Below are 15,862 nucleotides of genomic sequence, written 5' to 3' on the forward strand. Positions count from 1 at the left end.
AGATACTTTTGAGGCATCAGCTCTTCCAACTATCACTCACTGATCTTATTCATAAGGTGAGTGGGTTCATAAGGTTATTCATATGGCAGCTGACAGGTTATAGTGGCTAGTACTCTTGCTTCACATTCAGAAGGTTCCAAGTTTACAGGACGCCCGGGCTTTTCTGTGGCGTGTTTCTATTTTTCTCCTCGTCTGGGCACTCTGGTTTTCCCATCAAACCAAATCATGAGCAACAGGTAAATTCCTCCAGTCTTGACCAAGCTTATAGCTCAAGATCTGGAGACTGGTCTTCAATGTCACTGGGGCAACTTGTCACCGATCCAGCTTCTTCAGTTCCAATACTATTATCGATACTTCAGCCTTAAATATCTGCCAAAACTCAATATTATGTAGGGACTGAAAATAGCTTTTGTTTCTCTCAAAACACAGTTAACTTATTACAAATTGGATCAGATTTTGTAATTTATCCTGCAAGTAACTGCAGAAAAGCTTTGTATGAATGAAAATTCAAACCATGAGATGTTCAAGGGACTACATAGGCTAGTTAATTGTTAAAAACAATTCAAAACCCACCCAGCATATTGGCAGAACCAATAGCACCAAGATCCTATTTTCTGTTGAGAATGTTTTGTTGGGATGGGATGTCATGGATTTTTTATTTACACTAGTATAGATATATATACATTCAAAAGTTTAGACACAACATCTCAGTCTATTTTTTTTTAAATGTTTCTTTATGTGTTTATACAGACAGAAGACATCCAACATATGATGCAAGATCTGTGGAATTATGCAGCAAAGAAAAAAAGTGAAATAACTCTAAACTAAATATTGTTTATATTTTATATCCAAATGCCTAAAGCAGGCACCCTTTGCTTTGTTGACTGCGCTGCAAACCTTTGGTCTTCTCTTACTGATTTCACAATGAAAACTCCTGTAATGGTTTTCATTTTACAGCAGTGCCTTCTCAGCGCAAGAAATGTCAAAAATAGGGCCGGGCACGTTAACGCGTTAACTTTGCGTTAACTAATTAAATCATTAACGCCGACAATTATTTTAACGCCGTTAACGCCATTTTTATTATTTATTTTATTGTAAACGTCTGTTTCTCACTGGCTTTTGTTTTGAAAAAGTCCACCGCGAGCGTTTCTTTAAGTTTGACGTCTTTTCTTAACACTTTTTTCACTTTTTTCTGACCACGTGAGATGCAATGTGCCCGAGCCTCGGCGAGCCGCGGGCCCGGCAGCGGGTTCGGCCGCAGGCTCCGACTCCCGTCGCGGCACCGGCCGCGAGTTCGGCCGCGGGCTCCGGCTCCGGCCGCGGACTCAGCCGCGGGCTCCGGCTCTGAGCTGAGCTTATTTCTTTAGTTCAGTGCTGGAGTAACTGATTTACCCAGATACCATTGGAAGAAAAAATGTGATTGGTCCATTTCCATTCCATTATATTAACCCTTTGTTTATAACACTGATCTAGAAATTATTACTAGTGTTCATTACTCACAGCATAAAAAATATTCAATAAATATATTAGTAGTACAAACGTCCATTCAATATTTTTTCTTGAGCCTCCCTGAATACCTTGAAGGCTCTGAGGTTCCCCTGTGAAAGAAATGCTGTTTGCACAACAAATGTTTGGCTCTTTCATTTACATTTCCAATAAAAGAGCGCTATACTCTACTTTTTAATTCATTAATTGGTTTTGCGTATAACATGCGATTAATCGCGATTAATCGCTCGAACTCATGTGAATAATCGCGATTAATTTTTTTAAATTTTTGCCCAGCCCTAGTCAAAAATGCAAAAGGATAAAGGCTATTTTTAAAAATCTAAAACAGGTTTTGAGTTATTTTGAGTTTAGTTTCCATATTCCATGTCTTCAGTCTGAATGTGTGCAATGGAATCATGGAAATAAAGAAGAAACATTAATGAAAAAGTATGTAATTTTGACTGGCAGTATATATATATTTTTAAATAATGTATTGTATAATGTTTAATGTATAAAGTATTTATAATGTACATGAGACATGGCTCATGTCATGTCAGGCCTAATGCGCATATTCATTTTTAATCTTTCAATCTTTTTTGTTATAACTGTTATTACTTAATACTTATGTTAATAATGAATTCATATGAATGAGTTTTTAAATATTTTGATACACTTTACATTTCGCACTTGAGTTGATGCACCCCAATAATCCCATAGTGTGTCACAAGTGATTTTGAAGAGTAGCCCACGAGCTTTGTGAGATAACTCACAAAGCGTTATTATTATTTTTTTCATATGGGCAGGGACAGGTACAAAGACAGCTGGAGTGGGCTGCACCCTATGTAAGGGACCTCTATTTTACAATATGTAGCCTGGTTTGTTGTGAGGCAATAAACATATCAAGCATGTATTTCATTATGAGCTTAAAGTTTCTAAAACATGCCCTGAATATTGTTACTGTGAGCAGACTGTCATCTCTGCAGATATGAGTTGTAACTGGGCTATACAAAATTTAACCAGAAAAGTTAAATAGTGAACCTTTAAATTGTGCTTTTAGTATTTTATTAAAGATAAGGATGTAAGCTGCACTGTTGTCCTGTGAAATGCTCCTAGACTCTGTATTTGTTCTTTGTAACATACAAAGTGGTTTATTCTACATTTTAGTCATCCTGTTCCACTTCCCTTTGTCTTTGTGTGGTTTTCTGACTTGTATTGCCCTCTAGTGGTCAAACAGTGGCTTTGGTCAGACATCACACCGTTCTACAACACTCCGCTGTCATAAAGAGATTTTAGATGATATACTCCTTCTGCCTTTCTACTCTTCATTTTGCTTGTGTGCTTGTGCATTGCAGGAGGAGGCCATTCCAGAGCTGGAGATTGATGTTGATGAATTGTTGGACATGCCGAGTGATATTGAGCGAGCAGCAAGAGTGAAGGTACTGACAGTTTGAGAAAAAAGGATATACAACAATGTTAGCTGGCATCTCTTAACTATGCTATGTCTGACTGTGTTGCAGGACTTGCTTGTTGATTGTTTTAAACCTACTGAGGTATGTTACATTCTTAAAATCACAACAAAGCCATGGTTAAAAATGGTGAGTTGCTATAAATTGTACTCAAGTACAATTGCTTCAAGTAATATTACACAAGCACAAAGCTGTAGTTCGGGAAATAAGGACAAAAAAGGACAAAAAATAATGTATAAAACCTGACATTTTCAAAGGATAGACCACAAAAATAAGAAAAGTAAAATTATATCTGAGTGAGTTGTGCAACAAAAGAACAAATGTTCACATTATTTGGCACGCTTTAAAGTTATAGATGCAGGTATGAGTAAAAACTGTGGTGGAAAAAGAAATATATATTTTTTTACAGTACATTTTTTATTACTACAAATGCTTTGAAAGGTGTTTCAATCCTTCTTTTTTTTTTTTTTTTTGTAACCATAAACCACCAATAAACATTAATGATCTGTCTGTTTAATGAAAATGTGTCTCACTGTTTTGTTGAAAAATCTAATTCCTAAACAGGATCATAAATGCTCGTATTGATCACAGGCTCCTGAAAATGTGTTCTTTAAATCCATTTTGTGTGTTGAGTTGTCAGACTTTGGTCTTAAAAAATCTCACACTGTGTTTGCTAATGTGTGCTGAATGTGCCACAAACATACATGTAGAACACTCCCAGAGTAATGTCACTGCATCAATACAGTTTTGTTTTTTTTTTTCAATTGCTTTAATACATTTTTTAAAACTTGGTTTAGTTTGAATTTTTGATTCAAACATGTTTTTTTTTTAAACTCTAAATGTTCTCATATGATAAAGGACTTTGGCCCAGAGTCTGTTACTTTCAGTATCATTACTTTCAATGCATTCAATTAAATGACTCAAACAGAACAGCAAATTAACATTTGTCAGTACCAAAAATTAAACAAGAAAGGATTTCACACATGTGAAACAGGAAGAAGGGTCTCAGCTGCGCACAGACACACATATAGACTGTGTGGGTTACATACAGATTTAGAGACATACAGTCCTTTGATTTTCAAGTATACATTACATATCACAGTGCAAAAGTAGTGCTGATGTATTTTCTTCTACATAAATATTTTTGGTCAAATACTGCAAAATCTACACTGCAATTGTTAATGTACTTTTATATTTTACATAATACAGTACAGGCAGTTTTTTCCAGTCCAAAATTCATCTTAAATTGGGAACCCCTATGTCAGACTGCACCAAACCAGTGATTCTCTAGATTCACTGAGTGAAGGATTAAATGTTCTAAGTTGCAGTGTTAAATGAATGAAAAAACACATAAAAACACATGATGAGGGTCTAAGAGGTCTGATGGTAAAACTTACTTTTGGTGAATGATTTAACAGTTTTGAATGAAAATTTGTGTTTTGCTGAGATTAAAATTTTGTTTGGAAAACAAAAATTCTGTTTAGCATTTTGTGTGAGCTGTTTTGCAAATGTAAATTTTCAATAGATAAAAGTGCTAAACCGATTGAGAAACACTAAGTGAATCGATATAGCTTGCAAAGCCACTAACAATATATGTTGGCCAGTTTAGTTTCCGGTCTCTTAATCTGTTACAATTTGTACAGATGTGTTAAGTTTAGTTTAGTGATTCAAAAAAAGAAATAATGAAATACTACATACTTCTCTTCTGGCAGGACTTTATCTCAGCATTGTTGGACAAAATCCGAGGGATGCAGAAGCTGTCTACGCCTCAGAAGAAATGATGCCACCTCAGTCCAACCTCGCTGCTCTGCTCTTGTCAAGTCCTTCTGGCCTTCTAAACCATGTGCCCCCATTGTGTTCTCCTTTCAGTGGCCTCATAAACACTGCAAAAGTCACACGTCCATTTACACATCCACTCACATTTTTGAAGTTTAAAATGCCTCTTCAGTGTTTGTGGCATGTCTTAAACCATAATGTCCAACTAAAAGAAACATCTAAAACTTTCCTATAAACAAAACTGATTCATGAATCTGTATGTTTAAAGATGTCAGTAAATTAATTTTGTCCAATGCTATGATGAAAAAGATTGCCCCTGAAGGTAGGGGTCACTTGAATCTAAATTACTCTGACTCTGGAGGTACGGTTCTCCAATACACTCACCCCCTACAGTCAAAATAAAAGTAGTTTTAGTGAAATGTGTGTGAAGAAAGAAAACAACCTCTTATAAGGGCTTGGCATTTATTTTTTTGCTTGTTAGAAACTGTGGCTCATCTTTCTCAGTAATACTTGATTTATACTAGCCATAATTGCTCTAGAAGCTAAGAGATGTAATTTGTTGTTATCTAGCAGATTATTTTAAAGCTCCACTATGTAACTTTTATGGTTGCCTGAAATGTTCCACAGTATATTGAACAATTACAGATACTATATTGCTAAACAATACCCTGAAAACATGGGTTCTTGTGAATTCAAACATTTAACATTTCACTGAAGACAAGCATGTAGCAGACCAACAAAGCAGTGGATTGTTCGATTTCTCAAACATGCATAAATAACCTAAAAACCACTTCAGACATGTTTTTTGTTTTCCTTAAGATTTACAAAGTACAACTATTCTATGTCTAAATGATAGACTGTATAAATTGAGGCTAACCTGCATGGGGTCACTTCTGGCTCCATCGACTCTATTTCAATTGACTTTACATTGAAAAACGTTGCTCCTCTCTCCATAACTGGCACAGTGAGCCTTGTCATTTTGGTAATTCTACATGTTCCTGATGTTTTTATTGAGCTCTTTTGTCCATAAATAAATTCCCATTCCTAATTCCTAGCCTCGTGATCTTCATTTGACTGGAGCCAAATGCTATGGGTGACGTCACACTCCTTTAGTCCACTTCATTTTACAGTCTATGCTCTAAACATGGAAAATGTCTGACCTTTTTCAAACCCTGTTTCTATTTCTAAGTGTATATGTGTGTATTCAGTGCGTACAGTACACATCATTTAGCACCATAAAAGTTATATAGTGCACCTTTAAATGTAATAGCCTCATCACCCTTCTTCTTTCACCATTCTTCAAAAGTTTCTGTTTGACTCTGCTTTCAGGATGCGCAGGACCAACTTGTGTTCCTAAATTTTATCCTTTCTTCAACCCTTTTTTTCAGTTTGCAGTAGGTGTGCAATTTGTTTTGTCTTTTTTAATAGCAGTTTTGAAGTGCTTAATAACAGTAAATAACTTTACCTCTTTCTCTTCTTAGGTCTGCATTTATTTATTTAAAAAAAATATTTTTCAGCCAGCTCAGATTCATATGGAAGCCCATTTCCGCCAGTAAATAAAAAATAAAAGCCACAGGGAAAGTCATAATTTAGTTTGTTTGTTTAGTAAGTTTAAAAGTCATAATTACGAGTTTTAAACTCGTAATTATGTTATGAGAGGCCATCCTCCAGGTGCTCAGGACATCTCCACATAGCTCCATTTCCTTGTTAACTTGTGAATATTGTTAAAAGACAAGAAAGAGAGAGAGATATCCACACAAATCCCACATGAATGAGTACGTGCGAAGTGTCCATCTATCCTCTGCCCATGGTAGCTGGTTTAATCCAAAAAGGTGATGAAGCACCTTTGGCTCTGCAGTGCACCCGTTCTCCTGGCCTGGCTGGGAATTGATGAGCTTTGCTGGGCACTTAGCACTGGTTACTTCAGGTTGCTCAATGATGAATATATGAGCATAAAGCAAATCATTTAAATACAGTGTGAAGTGAATTAGTAAAATAATAAATTTTTACTTGTAGTGGGTTCATACATTCTCCAGGAAAATGGTAACACCAGCCCACATGCTTGCATACCAAGAGCAGGTTCAGAGTTAACTTTGAAAACTCCTAATTATGAGTTTAAAACTTGTAATTATGACTTTTAAACTCATAATTGACTTTGAAATTCATAATTATGACTCTGAAATTTGTAATTAGTATGATATTTACACTCATAATTATGACTTTAAAATTCGTAATTATGACTTTAAAACTCGTAATAAAGACTTTTAATCTCGTAATTATGACTTTCTGTGAAGCTTTTATTTTTTATTTATTGGCGGAAATGGGCTTCCATAGATTTACACTAATCATCCCAAAACAAGCCATCGATTCCTATACCAGAGCCAATCCAACACCAGCCCATACAGGTTGGGTTCACATGACATTACCACGATACAAACAGCCTGTTTATATCGTGGTAATGGAACTGAGCTAGAATGGCATATTGGAGAGGTTTTACTTGGTTTAAGATTATGAACTTTTGTCTTTCCCTGGTACAGATATATTGTATAAGCAGCTCTCAAAGTCAAAATAAGTCTGCTATCAGAAAGTGTGCATGAGCATGCTATTTGTTGTTGTTAGCTTTACTGCCATGGCAAAACTCAGCTCTGGTCCATGAGTATTGTTAAAAGCATACAACAGTTTTTTCACATTTTTCAGAGGGGCTTCATCATCCTCAGTTGAAAAGACCTTAAGTAACCACTGACATAAAAGAAGGTTCAGTATCTGTGGATATTCCGTTTGGATAGCAATGTGGTGGACTTCTTGTAGAGTTCTGCAGGCCCCTGTCCTCCATCTTAAAGGTCCTATATTATGCAAAATTAACTATGTTAATGTTGTTACTTCATTAAAAACATAACCAGAGTTGTTTTGTTTTATTCCCACATGTTGAGTTATCCTCTATTATTAGTCTATGTTCCATCTTGTGACGTTATGCAGTGGTAGTTGTCAAGTTAACAGCTACCTTTTTCTTTTTTGTTCAGTTGAGACTGGTAATTCTAGGGCTGAAATTAAGATGTATGGAGTACTTCCTGTTTGACCACATGACATCATAACGTGGAACACAGTGTTTTCTGTTGCAGGGTTTGTATGTTAAATGTGTGAATGAAACAAAACTTAACTCTGTTTTTCTGAGGGAACAACATTATTACATAAACAAATAGCGCAATATGGGCCATTTAAATTATTATATCAAAATCACAAAAGTTATTACAAGCAGTAACTTAGTAAAACATATAAAGAGAGAGGAGAGAGAGAGAGGCCACGTCTCTTCTCCTTGATTTCTCTCCTCCATCCTCTATCAGTTATCAATGAAATGTGTCATATTAAATGGTGTCCCAAAGAAAACTACAGAAGGAGGGAGTAAACATAAGGGAGGGTTCAGGAGCATGAATCAAACTTTATTGGTCTCAGTGAGGAGTTTATATCCTTTCTCTTCCCTGTGTCTCCTCTGTGGGTGGGACTTCCTCAACCATTTCCTGCAGAATCGAGGAGAGGAATCATGGAGAGGGAAGAGAGGAAAGGGAAATGAGATGTGGACAGAGAGACAGGGTTTTCTAGGAGACATCTCTTCGGGTCAATATTGCAGACTGGTAGGAGAATAACACACTGCATGTGTAGGCCTGTATGTGTAAGACCATACTTTCTCTGCTTCTCTCTCATTCCTTTCCTTCATACAACTCTCTTTTAATAAACTAATGTTGCCTTAGGTATTATTATGTTACACAAACCAAAAACAGAAGAACACCCCACACATCATAGAAACACAACAGACACTGCCACTTGAACACCTGCAGAGCATGTGCTCTTCTTTTTGTACTTGTATATGAAATTGAGATTTATTTTGTTGTTGTTGTTGTTGTTTTTTTTTTTGTATTATTATTATTATTATTATTATTTTAGAAATGTTAGGCCTTGAAACTGATTGTTCTGTTTAGGGAATCACCATTTTTTGCATTTATTACTTGAATACTGTTTTTATTGTCATGACACTTGTTGAAGTCAGACATGGGCTTATTATATTGTAAATTAGAGGTGGATGATATTGTCAAATGTGAATACCCCATTTTAACCCTCTCCAGGCAGGCGTTGCAGATTTGCAACAGCTAAATGCCAATTACGTACTTACTCCACATCCATATTTTATGAGCTTTTTTCCTCATGCAGAAAATACTCCACTGTGTTATTAAATTCCATAAACCTTCACTATAATCATTTTGATCATTTCAGCCATGAAATTGTCTAACTTTGCAGTTGCAGCTATTGTTTTAGCCTAATTAAAATTGCTTGACTTCTCAGTGCACCAGCAGATATTGAAAACTTTCTATTTATTATCTCATGGTAAAACAAAATTGTTCATAAATAAAAGCAACCGCATAAGGTTCTTCTAGAGTAATGAAAAGTAAGGTAAAAGGTGAAAATGAGTATTTTCAGTTTTGGATAGCCTAATAATCCACATGTGAAATGGAGCAAAATACAACTCCAGGTATGTTTTTGAGTACATAACTGGATTATAACATGGTTATAAGTTCACAGGAGTCAGTTTTGTGTAACACAGGACCTTTAAATGGCTTTGCTGCAAGTGTTACTTATTTATTAGATATTTCATAGTTTTCTATAGATTACTTGGTATTTTATTCCTTCTTGTTTGTCAGTTTTTCTGTGTGTGCAAAAAATCAAAACATCATTTTGAGATGATCTTGTATATATTGTCCACCTCTAGTTACAAAAATCCAGTCAAAAGATGGAGATCTTCTGTAAAACAAGGCATTAAAAGCATTTGAGTGGATATTTATCATTCACAATCCAGCATTGGACTATACCTTGTTAGACTGTTACTGAGAAGTCTGTTTTTTTTACTGTTGGGGGGGATTTTTTTAAATGTCTAGGCTACTGTTGATTGTAAATTAAGCTACCTGAGCTAAACTGTGTCTTAGCCAAAATAAATTACAATGTTTTTGAGAAGGATTAGATCAAACCAACCAATGTAGCAATATCAACAACAGGTTTTTGCCCAGTTTTGTTACACTTTTATGCAACTTTAATAAAAATGTGTGAATTTGAAATGCACTTTTGTCAGTTTTTGTATAAACTTGTAATTGTTAATTTGCTAAAAGCAAAATGTCAAAAATCTTCTTATGGTAGTAGCTGAGTGGCAAAAGTCTTCACCCAAAAATGGCAGTGAAAAAATGCACTGAACGAACATTCGCAAGGAGGTCCACACTAGAATTAGATTCTGGAAAACGAGTTGTGGCTCAGCCAATAGTTGAGTCATTTCTTCACATATTTCATTTGTTGACCCCACCACTTCAGCAAAGTCTTATGACATTTTCTGATGGCTCAGCCAGGGTATAGAGCCATTAAGTCACTGCCTAGTTATGTTATATGTGTGATTATTCAAATTTAACCATTTGAATTGGAACACACTAGGTTATATTTAAATGTGATTATTCAAATGGACAGTGATACACGCTGTGCTTCCAATAAAGCCTAGATGTAAAGTAGCTTCTTATGTTGCCACGGCAAATACTGTGGCTGCCTTGAGAGTGGAGTGAGTGAGGGTTAAATTTTGAAAATAATGTGCATTAAATAAAGTACAAACAAAAATGGTCACATAAGTACAAAAAGGCCAAGATCAAATTTCATCTTGGACCTGTCGCTGAATACAAATGAAGGTTGTTATGGCCATTTTTGTCCTACATTTGGTTCAAGGTGTTTTTGGGGTGGAGCCTTGGGGGTGGAGCCTGGTGCCTCATAGCCAGGTGGCTTATGTGGCCTGATTATTCTTTGTGTTGAAGCTGTAGGGTGTTGAGGTCATACAGTTAGGCTGCGTTCAGACTGCAGCCTGAAGTGACCCAAATCCGATTTTTTGGCTTCTATGTGACCTGTATCCGATCTTTTAATGACAGTCTGAAAGGCACAGATCCGAATTTTTCAAATGCGACCCAGGCCACTTGGATATGTGGTCCTGAATCCGATACATATCCGATCTTTTGACATGCAACTTCAGTCTGAACGGCCAAAGCGCATCCATCCGAACTATACGTCATTAACAAGCGACAAACGTCTGAGAGAATTAAAGTAATTCTATGATGGAACGCATCAAGCTGCAAGAACAAAATGGGAAGCCAAAGGGAAACCGAGATTCTCAAAAGGCATGGTGAAGAAAGCTGAAGAGGAAGCTCTTGTAGCAAGTACCATTGTTTCCTGGATCATGGACATGATACCAGCAGCGAAGAAGCCCCGAGGAATAGTTTCTTTACCCCCAGCTCCAACTTCATCAAATGTGGCCATAAATCATTTCCTCACCAAAGCCACAACACCACCCAGTGGTCAGTCAGTGATACAGGCACCAACATCACAAATGAGGACAACTGGATTTTACAACGTATTTCATTCTACAGGAACTGCAGCTACAGCTACAAAAACAAGCAGAGACCATTGAAAAATTCACAAGGGTGGTCAAAGCCCAAAGCCAAGCGGTCCAGGCTCTAAGAAATATTCAAAAGTCCCAAGGTGGATTATTACAAGCAACAGCTGATGCAGTGACAGACAACAAAAAGAGCATTCATGAAATCAGCCTTTCAGGGACCCAAAGATCATCCGAGGTTCCCCCTAAATGCAGCTCTCCAAGGCAAGGGGCAGAGGCTGATGAGCCTCCCCGTCTCGGGACGAAAGAACTTCTCAAAGGAAGAAGAAGGCCCGAGATTTGCAGTACAATCACCCAAACTGACCCAGAGAAAGAGGGGGAAGAATTTCCACCGCTGATGGTAGATCTGGCCTCAGTTTATCCACCATCCACATCCACCTTATCCACTGTTACAAAGAGTTAGAACTCAGATTACGACACAGACACAGAGTTAATCGTGAAAAGGCAAAGGAAGCACGCAGTGCATGGTCAGAGAATGAGTACTAAATACAAATCACTTCTCAGCATACATGGAGAAGAGCAGGGCAGTGATTTCAATGACTACAAGTCTGGCACGCTGAGCCCAGAGTCTAAATCAACCTAAAGAGCAGCCTCCATCAAATGTGATGCAAATGCCTCTGAGGCTAACAACTGGAGGACAAGCAGCATATTCACCATGGGGATGGAGAGACCTGTCAGCCCTAATAAAGGATCTTCCTCCAATTGAAATGAATGTAAACAAGTGGATTAAAGAATTTGAAGACAAAACAGCAGGAGAAAAACTCTGCAAAGCCAATTTAAGCGCAGTCCTCTCCAGATGTGTGGGTAGGCACAAGACAGAAGACATTTTTGATGAAGCCACGAAAGAGACCCTAACCACACTGCCCTTCCATTCAATCAGTTCAGAAACAAGCTATATGAAATACTTCGAAGAGAGTCCCCCACCCGAGCAGACGTCAATCAGTTAACCACACTGAAACACAAGGCACCAGAAGAATGGTTTGAATACCTGAAAAGAGCACAAAAATTATGGAAAGACACAACTGGCGAACGTCATGATGTCACTCCCTCACAATGATTATTATTCAGAATAAGTGTACAGAAGGGTCTTCCAAAACCGGTCCAACATAAACTTGAAGAGGTGGTAGGACTGGCATCTATGCCTGAAGCTCAATGGGAAGCCAATTGCAGCCACCACCTGAGAAAGTGGCAAGAAAACCAGGAGAACAAGGATGCTCTCACCAAGACTCTACACATGCTCCAGGTCAGAGAGCACAGTGCTGAGTCCAAGGAAGATGAACATGAGAAACAAGCCAAACCCATGGAAGTCACAGTATCCATGCCTCCAGCCTGTCCCACGCTCGATGTTCCTACCATAGTTGCCCAAACAATTGCAGCAATACATATGATTCCACCTGTGACACAATACTCCACCTGTTCCGAACCAACCCCCACCTCAAATCATTGTCCGACCAATACCACGAGCAAAGGGAGGATATCAAAAATGGGGAAAAGAAGGATGGGGCCATGCAAGACAAAGAGGCAATGGACAGTCAGTTAGAAACCGTAGAACAAGAAATTATTCCTGCTTTGGCTGTGGAGGGAATGATCACTGGGTGAGAGACTGTACATATGAAAATCAACAATTCCAAATTGATCGGCAATGGCAAGGCCCACGAGGCCCACACCAACCAGCTTATTACGACAGAATGTACAGACATTCAGAGGCAAGCCTTTCCACAACATGGAAAACTAGTGACAGTTCCTTAGATGATCACATTTCTTAGCATGACCGGATACAGCAGAAATCATGTCCCTGGCCCACACAAGAGGATGAAGGTGCATTTGTGGCCACCAAGCAAACACTGGCACAATTTTTATTAATTTTTTTCCTGAAAAAGGAGAAAGAGAAAGCAAAGACGAAGGAGGGTACAGATGTATTACAACTCCAAACTCAATCCAGTGCAACTGGACTATTGAAAAACAGTTCACATTATAATATGCCACCAGTTATGAATTAATACTTGCCATGGAGTGATGCCATTCATCCATTCAATATGATTCACACACAATAAGAAGGCTGTAAATTAAACAACTTAGCCAATTACAGATCACTTATCCAACCAAGACCAATAATCTAGTCTCTAGAAAGCCTCAGAGGTCTACAGAGAAAGAATACAGACTTTTTGAATGGACATATAAAGGACTAGTTGGGGACATTTATACATATCAACTTTTTAAAAGGACATTTGGGGCTGCCTAAGATTCACTGTTTGACTGTGCTAATCATTTTTCCCATTTACCATGATACATTTTACTCACGTTTTCTTTCTTTTTATAGCACCAAATTCTTATCACAGTGCTACTTCCCAGCCAGATGGAGTTCACAACACCAACACCACAGGACAGGCAAAGGAGCGAAAGGACATGGATGACTAACTCAGAGGACAAAGACAACACCTTGAATGGTTCCAAGCCCAACTGGACAGTCGAGGAGGGGGACAGACAAGCAGGGTTTAAGTGTGGTGTATGGGAAGATCTTTTTTGGGGGGTAAATGAAAGGTTTTGGTGCTGTATTCTCTATGGGTGAGGTAAGATTTTTTCTTATTATTTGCAAAATTTACACATATCTAATCATTGTGCTTTATTGCAGCTTTTGGTTGACACCTAAAAAGGTGTCAAAGGGGGGAATTGTTAGGATAAATAACTAGGCTTAGGTGGTGTATAACTACTGCTATGATGTAACTGACGTGCTGCTATACAGTTATTGATGTACTGCTATATTTTATTATTGTACTATTAGAATTCACTTTACAATGCCCCAGAAAACAGGGACTAGATTATAGCTGAGGGATGCAGAGATAGGTTCAGTTCATGTACAAGATATTCTATTTCTATCTATATGTCTAATCAATTAACTAAATAGGGTAAGGACTTATTGATAGGGATATGCTGACTCATGATTCATCACCCTGATCAGACCAGCAACACGCTCCCATGAGGGGAGTGAAATGAATCCGGGGGATCCTTGTCACAATCGGATAACATGTGCAATGTGCCAAGAGGCCTGGCTGGCCTGTGCACCAACGAAGAGGCACTAAGTCTAAACTTTGGTCGCCTCCCACTATAGTTTGTGCATAAAAAGCATTGTATAGGTGTAAATATTCAGTCTCTGCATGGGAATGTCAGCACAGACTCCTTGTACAAGTATGACTTTTCTAATATTGGAATACGTAAATTATCTGGACTTTATTTCTGTTTCAAGTGTAATTTTTGTCTAAGCAGAAACTAACGAACACGTGAGTAAAATGGTTATTTTCCTCAACACTATAACAGAATGGCAATTTTAGCAGCTCTTTGCCCACAGCGAAAACGTAAACGATGTTTATTTAATTCATTAATTAGAAATCTTAGAACATGAGCAATTATTCTTAACGGTATAGGACTGTATGCCCTTTGAGTTAACCAATGCTTCAATCTAAATATGAAAATTACAATTTGCAGTCTTTACTAAAAATAGTTCATATTAAGCAAAGTTAAAAAAGCAAAAATAGAAATATAAGCCATATGAGTAAAAGCATGGACAGATGAGACTAGCTGTTGGTACCATTTTCTATGTTGCAATTTAGGCTCATATTCAGTTCAGATTCAGATTAATATTATAATTTATTTTATATGTATTGATTGCTTGTTACAGCATATTTAGGATTACATTACAATACTATATTTGATCATTTGTATTTAATGTAATTTTAATTTAGTTGGAATTAGTTTAGAATTTCCAGCTATACAACCAATAGAAGCTGACGCTTTGAGTTCACACATGGATGTAAGGGAAAACCATTACTCTGTTTTTGCTTGTGGCCCTAGAAGAGAAACTTGATAAACAAATGAACCTCAGAAAATGTGTCTTAGCACGCCTTGTCTCCAAAGCAGAAGAAATAAAAGACCTCATGAAAAATGATTCTAACGAGCTTATAGTAGAACAAGATCATCTCTGTGATTACTCAAAACTGCTAAATGAGTTTATTGAAGTAAATCTTGCAGTTAGTGAACTGTTATCAGATGAAGAAAGGAAAGCCGACCAGCAGTATTGGAGTGAGCCAAATCTTACAAAATATGAGACCCTTTTGACCGCATTGGAGCAGTGGATAATAAATGTAAGACAGCGAACCAAGGCTGCCAAAGAGGTGAATCCAGACGCCAGTGCATCCACTGTACAACAAAAATATGGTTCAGTCCCACCACGAAGTGTATGCAGTAGACTCTCAAAGTCATCCAGTGTGTCGTCTCATGCTTCATCTCTGTGTAGAAAAGAGGAAGCTCACCGTGCAGCCCTACTCACGCGTGCAGCCACACTTAAGAAGAAAGAGGCACTGCAGTTGGAAGAGGCTCAAATGGAAGAACAACTGAAAGCCAAGAAGATTCATTTGAAGGCTCAAATGGAGGAGCTAGATGTTGAAACTGCTATCGCAGAGTCCACCGCAAGGATACAAGTTCTGGAAGAATATGATGACACAGAAACATGGACAATGGTATGAATTCCTACCTCAACAAGAACATGCATACAGCAGCAACCATCGCACATCATGCTCCAAATGTCAAACCAAAATTGACCAGCTGTCCTCGAGTTATCCAAGACAACAGTGCATCTCAAGGTCCAACTAGACACACCTCCTATGTGCAAGTA

The 15,862-nt window shown here is 37.7% G+C and overlaps 1 protein-coding gene across 1 annotated transcript in view; it reads left to right on the forward strand.

The window, feature by feature from the left end:
* ppp1r14bb (protein phosphatase 1, regulatory (inhibitor) subunit 14Bb) overlaps positions 1-9,829 on the forward strand; it is a 30,094-nt gene extending 20,265 nt beyond the window's left edge. The window contains exons 2-4 of the mRNA XM_020937752.2: positions 2,838-2,921; positions 3,003-3,035; positions 4,664-9,829. Coding sequence (XP_020793411.1) covers positions 2,838-2,921; positions 3,003-3,035; positions 4,664-4,732 — 186 coding nt within the window. The 3' untranslated portion in view covers positions 4,733-9,829. The remainder of the gene's footprint in view (positions 1-2,837; positions 2,922-3,002; positions 3,036-4,663) is intronic.
* The last annotated feature ends 6,033 nt before the right edge of the window (positions 9,830-15,862 follow it).

Source organism: Boleophthalmus pectinirostris, unplaced genomic scaffold, assembly GCF_026225935.1.
Source record: "Boleophthalmus pectinirostris isolate CB_2022bp ecotype Guang Dong unplaced genomic scaffold, ASM2622593v1 HiC_scaffold_20, whole genome shotgun sequence".
Taxonomy (NCBI): domain Eukaryota; kingdom Metazoa; phylum Chordata; class Actinopteri; order Gobiiformes; family Gobiidae; genus Boleophthalmus; species Boleophthalmus pectinirostris.